This window comes from Nerophis lumbriciformis, linkage group LG16 (assembly GCF_033978685.3).
Source record: "Nerophis lumbriciformis linkage group LG16, RoL_Nlum_v2.1, whole genome shotgun sequence".
Classification (NCBI taxonomy): domain Eukaryota; kingdom Metazoa; phylum Chordata; class Actinopteri; order Syngnathiformes; family Syngnathidae; genus Nerophis; species Nerophis lumbriciformis.
The window spans coordinates 29,369,599-29,377,462 of NC_084563.2; the positions used below are offsets into that span (position 1 = coordinate 29,369,599).

Genomic DNA, 7,864 nt, shown 5'->3' on the forward strand with positions numbered 1-7,864 from the left:
TGTTCTATTTTTTATTGAATCTGTATATAAAGTTAAAACCCTACATATTTTTTAGGTGAGAGAAAATTCAAGCTAGTGATGTCGCTGCCAAAGTATGGAAATATGACAGCGCCTTATGGAATGTTTACGATAAAAACACAAGAAAAAATAAATTTACAGCCAATATTTCAGATTCAGAGTAATTCCCACCAACAGAGTAATATTTGTGTAAATGTAATTATTATTGTGTCACTGATACTAATGATTGATTTCTTTTGAGGAAAAAATGACAATAATGAGGAGACACTTCTTTGAAGGACTCCCTTCAAAGAGCCAGAAGGTTCCAAGAGGAAAGAATCACGCTCTCTCTCTCTCTTCCAGGACGGCCAATCACGAACTGTTCGTCAATTCCAGTTCACTGATTGGCCAGAACAAGGCGTGCCAAAGTCAGGGGAGGGATTTATTGACTTCATTGGTCAAGTGCACAAAACTAAGGAACAGTTTGGCCAGGATGGACCAATCACGGTGCACTGCAGGTAACACCCACACCTCAGGAGTGGATCCCACTTCCTACACCAAAAATAAGCAAACAAAAATGGTACTCACTGCAGTTGAGGGAATAAATGTTTCCTTAGTCACTACATTAGGAAATACGGACAATCTAAACATCAAAATGTTTACTGTCACACAAATTTATTTTTTTCCTGCCTACAAGAGTGGATCCCACTTCTTACGCCAAAAATAAGTAAACAAATGGACTACTCACTGCAGTTACGTGAATACATGTTTCCTTAGTCACTGCAATAGGAAAGTAAGGTCAATCTAAACACCAAAATGTTTTTTATAGTCACACAAACTGACTTATTTATTGCGTACAAGGGTGGATCTCACTTCTTACACCAAAAATAAGTAAACAAATGGACTACTCACTGCAGTTGAGGGAATAAATGTTTCCTTAGTCACTGCAATAGGAAAGTAAGGTCAATCTAAACACCAAAATATTTTTTATTGTCACACAAAATGACATTTATTGCGTGCAAGAGTGGATCCCTCTTCTTACGCCAAAAATAACTACAGAAATGGACTACTGCAGTTGCGTGAATAAATGTTTCCATAGTCACTACATTAGGGAACGCAATAAATCTAAACATCAAAAAAAATGTATTGTCACATAAAATGACTTATTTATTGCATACAAGAGTGGATCTCACTTCTTACACCAAAAATAAGTAAACAAATGGACTACTCGCTGCAGTTGCTTTAATAAATGTTTCCATAGTCACTACACTAGGGAATACGGTAAATCTAAGCATCAAAATGTTTTTATTGTCACACAAAATTACCCTTTTCTTGTTTACAAGAGTGGATCCCACTTCTTACACCAAAAATAAGTAAACAAATGGACTACTCGCTGCAGTTGCTTTAATAAATGTTTCCATAGTCACTACACTAGGGAATACGGTAAATCTAAACATCAAAATGTTTTTATTGTCACACAAAATTACCCTTTTCTTGTTTACAAGAGTGGATCCCACTTCTTACGCCAAAAATAAGTAAAGAAATGGACTACTCGCTGCGGTTGAGTGAATAAATCTTTCCTTAGTCACTGCAATAGGAAAGTAAGGTCAATCTAAACACCAAAACGTTTTTTATTGTCACACAAAATGACTTATTTATTGCGTACAAGAGTGGATCTCACTTCTTATGCCAAAAATAAGTAAAGAAATGGACTACTCGCTGCAGGGAATACATGTTTCCTTAGTCACTACATTAGGAAACACAGTAGATCTAAACATCAAAATGTTTTTTATTATGACACAAGATTCCTTTTTTCTTGTGTACCAGAGTGGATCCCACTTCTTACACCAAAAATAAGTAAACAAATGGACTACTCACTGCAGGGAATAAATGTTTCCTTAGTCACTACATTAGGGAATGCAATAAATCCAAACATCAAAATGTTTTTATTGTCACACAAAATGAGCTTTTTCTTGTGTACAAGAGTGGATCCCACTTCTTACGCCAAAAATAAGTAAACAAATGGACTACTCACTGCAGTTGCGTGAATAAATGTTTCCTTAGTCGTTACATTAGGGAACGCAATATTGCCACACAAAATGACCTTTTTCTTGTGAACAAGAGTGGATCCCACTTCTTACACCAAAAATAAGTAAACAAAAAGACTACTCACTGCAGTTGCGTGAATAAATGTTTCCTTAGTCGCTACATTAGGGAACGCAATATTGCCACACAAAATGACCTTTTTCTTGTGTACAAGAGTGGATCCCACTTCTTACACCAAAAATAAGTAAACAAAAGGACTACTCACTGCAGTTGCGTGAATAAATGTTTCCTTAGTCACTACATTAGGGAATGCAATATTCATCAATCCATCCATTTTCTACCGCTTATTCTCTTTGGGGTCACGGGGTGGGCTGGAGCCTATCTCAGCTACAATCGGGTGGAAGGCGGGGTACACCCTGGACAAGTCGCCACCTCATCGCAGGGAACGCAATATTGCCACACAAAATGACCTTTTTCTTGTGTACAAGAGTGGATCCCACTTCTTACGCCAAAAATAAGTAAACAAATGGACCACTCACTGCAGTCGCGTGAAAAAATGTTTCCTTAGTCACTACATTAGGGAACGCAATATTGCCACACAAAATGACCTTTTTCTTGTGTACAAGAGTGGATCCCACTTCTTACACCAAAAATAAGTAAACAAAAGGACTACTCAATGCAGTTGCGTGAATAAATGTTTCCTTAGTCGCTACATTAGGGAACGCAATATTGCCACACAAAATGACCTTTTTCTTGTGTACAAGAGTGGATCCCACTTCTTACACCAAAAATAAGTAAACAAAAGGACTACTCAATGCAGTTGCGTGAATAAATGTTTCCTTAGTCGCTACATTAGGGAACGCAATATTGCCCCATAAAATGACCTTTTCTTGTGTACAAGAGTGGATCCCACTTCTTACACCAAAAATAAGTAAACAAAAGGACTACTCACTGCAGTTGCGTGAATACATGTTTCCTTAGTCACTACATTAGGGAACGCAATAAATCTAAACACTAAAAAGTTATATTGTGGTCACACAAAATGAGTAACTAGAAAAGTGAGCCACATAAATGAAACGGCGTTTGGGTCCACAGTGCCGGAGTGGGCCGGACCGGCGTGTTCATCACGCTGAGCATCGTGCTGGAGAGGATGAGGTACGAGGGCGTGGTAGACATCTTCCAGACGGTGAAGATGCTGCGCACGCAGAGACCGGCCACCGTTCAGACCGAGGTGAGTTGTGTTCTCCGGTCCCGACTTGACTGGATCGCCCGTCATGGTTCTATCCCGCCTCCCCCTCCAGGACCAGTACCAGTTCTGCTACCGAGCCAGTCTGGAGTACCTGGGGAGCTTCGATCACTATGCAACATAAAGCCAGTCCGTCATAGCACGCCCCGCCTAGTCCGGTCTAGGCTGTGAGGAGAGCAGAGTGAAGGTGTTCTTCGCACCTCCAACTGAGCCTTAGCAACCTGCTTGACAACGGCCTCTGCGCCCAAACACCTCCATCGGTCACTCTAGTCCGTCTGGATCAGAATCTACTTGTCTTTGTTTCAGTGCTGTTTGAGGCCACTCAGGTGGAGGTGTGGAACTCTTCACCGCCAGCGTAGCATCACCGACCTTGATAGGGCGTCACACCACTTTGGTTCTTCTATCCTCTCCAAGGCCTCCATCACACGGACCGGACTGGGAGCGCCTGAGGAGCCTGAACACGGTGTCAAGGACACCTCCTTTTCAAATGTGGTTTGGGGGACTGTTTCCAGGGACTGAAGAAGATCTTGGTGTCCCCAGCACCGGGTCCACGTCACGCTTCACACCCAGACCGAGGAGTTGTTCAAGAAGCACCACCTCACCGCAAACACAAACACTTTTTCTTCACAGAAGGACAAAAAGTGAGCTCTCTTCAAGTTTTTTTTACGTTTTTGATGTCATCAAAATGTTGTTGTTTTTTTTACGACCAAAAGTCTTTTGGGAAAAAACGGTTGAGCGTTTTTTTGTTTTTTATTTGTGAAAACACCACAATGAAGTCACTCTTCTCGCGTATTTGCATGAGCAACTTTGAACTGCACACACCTGACAGGTGCTTGATGGCCAACACTCCCTTAGGGTTAGGGTTCAGGTTCTGGGTTGGAGCCAAGGTTACAGTTCAGTGTTAGGGTACAGAGTTCATGGTTGGGGTTCAAGGTTACAGTTCAGTGTTAGGGTTCAGGGTTAGGACTAAGGTTACAGTTCAGTGTTAGGGTTCAGAGTTAGGGCTAAGGTTACAGTTCTGTGTTAGGTTTCAGGGTTAGGGTTGAGGTTACAGTTCAGTGTTAGGGTTCAGGGTCTGGGTCAAGGTTACAGTTCAGTGTTACGGTTCAGAATTAATGGTTGGGGCCAAAATTACAGTTCAGTGTTAGGTTTCAGGGTTAGGGCTAAGGTTACAGTTCAGTGTTAGGGTTCAGGGTTAGGGCTAAGGTTACAGTTCAGTGTTAGGGTCCGGGGTTAGGGTTAACGTTACAGTTCAGTGTTAGGGTTCAGGGTCTGGGTCAAGGTTACAGTTCAGTGTTAGGGCCAAGGTTACAGTTCAGGGTTAGGGTTCAGTGTAGGGTTCAGAGTTAGGTTTTCAGAGTTAGAGCTAAGGTTACAGTTCAGTGTTAGGGTTCAAGATTGAGGCCAAGGTTACAGTTCAGTGTTAGGGTTCAGGGTCTGGGTCAAGGTTACAGTTCAGGGTTAATTTCAGATTAGGTTTGGGTTAAATTCAGGTTAGGTTCTGGTTAAGTTCAGGTTAGGTCTGGGCTCAGGTCTGTGGCCCCCATTTGGATATCCCTGAACTGGGGTTAGGGGTTGGGGCTAGTGGTTAGGTTCAGGTTAGGTTTGGGTTAAGTTCAGGTTATGTTCAGGTTAAATTTGGGTTAAATTCAGATTAGGTTCAGGTTAGGTTTCGGTTAAATTCAGGTTAGGTTTGGGTTAAGTTCAGGTTAAATTCAGATTAAGTTCCGATTAGGTTCAGGTTAGGTTTGGGTTAAATTCAGGTTAGGTTCGGGTTAAGTTCAGGTTAGGTTTGGGTTAAATTGAGGTTAAGTTCAGATTAGGTTTAGGGTCAAGTTCAGGTTAGGTCCGGGCTCAGGTTTAAGGTACAGAAACAGAAGGAGTGTGTGGGGGATGGGAGGGTTACACCAACAAGAAGTTTCTCACTGGAATGTTCTTGTCTGTCATTCAGTGTGCAATAATAATAATAATAATAATAATAATAATAATAAGTAGATGTATGCTATATATATATATTTATATTTTTGTGTCCACTCACTAACTGCAGTCACATGATGATGATGATGATGATGATGATGATGATAGTGGTACATCATGTTCTCCCCCATCATGCCAACACCCCAACATTGTCGTCACGGTAACCAAGGAATGATTGCAACTCTTCTGCAAACATCAGATAAATCATTTCATTTTAGATTTCTAGTGCCTTAAATTACACATTTTATTTTATTCTTGTCACCTTCTTGTGTGTGCACGTGATCTATAGTGTGTGTGTGTGTGTGTGTGTGTGTGTGTGTGTGTGTGTGTGTGTGTGTGTGTGTGTGTGTGTGTACGTGCGTGCGTGCGTGCGTTTTATTTTGTATGAAGGCCTGGCCCCTCATGCTCACCACTCTGACAGGAACACAGTCAAATCCCTTCAAAATAAGACTTTTCAAAGAGATTGAAAAGTATGCGCCATCACAAAATTATTCTTTTAAAGAGGAAAAATATCTACGACATTTTCCTCTTTTTAGGTCAAACGTTCTATTTAGCTTATTTCCTCAAATAGTGGTCAACGCTCTCAGTCCATCTCCTCAAATTAAATAATGACCTTTTGTCGCATATAACAGTGAATCCCACTTCCTTTCACCAAAAAAAAAGTGAATCTACTTTCTGCCCTTGAGTAAATAAGGTAGACGCTACATGAAAAGATGCAGTAAATCCATCAAAATGAAGTCATGAGTTTTGCATGCAAGAGTGGATCCCACTTCTTACACCAAAATAAACTAACACATTGACTACTTGCTGCAGTTGCAGAAATACATGATTGTGTTAGACACTACACAAGGAAACAAGGTAAACTAAACACAAAATGATTTGTTTCTTGCATACTAGAGTGGATCCCACTTCTTATACCAAAATAAATTCACTGCAGTTGCATGATTAAATGCCCCCTTAGTCACTACCTGAGGAAATAAGATAAATCTAAACATGAAAAAGTTTGTTTTACCATCACACAAAATCACTTTTTTCTTGCATACATGGCAGGATCATACTTCCACACCAGAATAAATTAACAAATTGACTACTCACTACAGTTGCATGATTAAATGCCCCCTTAGTCACTACATGAGGAAACAAGGCAAATCTAAAAAAGAAAAAGTTAGTTTTACTGTCACACAATATCCCTTTTTTCCTGCATAAAAGGCAGGATCCCACTTCTTACACCAGAATAAATTCAGAAATGGACTACTCACTGCAGTTGCATGATTAAATTAGTCACTACCTGAGGAAATAAGGTACATCTAAACATGAAAAAGTTTTAATGTCACACAAAATAACTTTTTTCTTGCATACAAGGCAGGATCCCACTTCTTACACCAAAATAGATTAACAAATAAACTACTCGCTGCAGTTAAATGATGAAATCCCCCTTAATCACTACATGAGGAAATAAGCTACATCCAAACATGAAAAAGAGTGTTTCACTGTCACACAAAATCACTTTTTTCTTATAAATACAAACATGGATCCTACTTCTTACACCCAAAATAGATTAACAAATGGACTACTCACTGCATTTGCATGATTAAATGCTCCTCTCGTCACTACATGAGGAAATAAGGTACATCTAAACATGAAAAAGTGTGTTTTACTATACCACAAAATCACTTTTTTCTTGCACACAAGGCAGGGTCCCACTTCTTACACCAGAATAAATTCACAAATGGGCTACTCACTGCAGTTGCGTGATTAAATTAGTCACTACATGAGGAAATAAGGTACATCTAAACATGAAAAAGTTTGTTTTACTATCACAAAAAATCACTTTTTTCTTGCATACAAGGCAGGATCCCACTTCTCACACCAAAACAGATTCACAAATGGACTACTCGCTGCAGTTACATGATTAAATGCCCCCTTAGTCACTATATGAGGAAATAAGGTACATCTAATAATGAAAAAGTTGTTTCATGGTCACACAAAATCACTTTTTTCTTAAATACAAAAATGGATACTACTTCCTTCACTAAAAAAAAAAAAGCTAACCTGTTAACGCTTCGTTGTCCTCTCTCGCCAACATTGTGCTCATGACAAAAGTCCAGGTTCGACCAAACCAACAGAAGGTGCATCTTAGTCGCGGCGACCCGGGTGTTGTTTGTATGCATGGTACCACTTTGGAGAAGCCCCGCCTCCCTGCCCTGTTGGTCGCACCTGTAATGGGAAGACTTGCACTTTCTCTCTCGTACTATGCACTAGTCTGTCTGCCCCTCCCCCGCTCTGAGGAAAAACCCAAGAAGTTTAAGGTGAACTCGCTCAAGATGGCCCCTGGTTGTGAATATGTAAATAAGAGTTCTTCACGCAAGAACGCACCAGGAATCTCACTTTATGGCACACAAAGGTGTGCAATATATCACAACGTGGCTTTTGTCGCACCACAAAAAGAAAAACCTTTCACAATAAAAGAGGTGTTCTATTTTAGCCCCTCCCCCTCTTCATGTGGTGGATGAAGAGTGGAGTTGTATAAAAAAGACGTTTTACGTGGATGGCTTCCTCCAGCTGGTCTGTAAATGTCTACTTTTCTTTCCTTCTTCC

The 7,864-nt window shown here is 40.4% G+C and overlaps 1 protein-coding gene across 6 annotated transcripts in view; it reads left to right on the forward strand.

Annotated features, from left to right (window-relative positions):
* Positions 1–4,078, forward strand: part of LOC133617150 (receptor-type tyrosine-protein phosphatase delta-like) — a 353,800-nt gene extending 349,722 nt beyond the window's left edge. For all 6 annotated transcript variants that reach the window (XM_061976930.2, XM_061976926.2, XM_061976928.2 and 3 more), the window contains 3 exons: positions 361–515; positions 3,139–3,274; positions 3,345–4,078. In XM_061976930.2, the coding sequence (XP_061832914.2) occupies positions 361–515; positions 3,139–3,274; positions 3,345–3,413 (360 nt within the window). In that variant the 3' untranslated portion in view covers positions 3,414–4,078. The remainder of the gene's footprint in view (positions 1–360; positions 516–3,138; positions 3,275–3,344) is intronic.
* Positions 4,079–7,864: the final 3,786 nt, after the last annotated feature.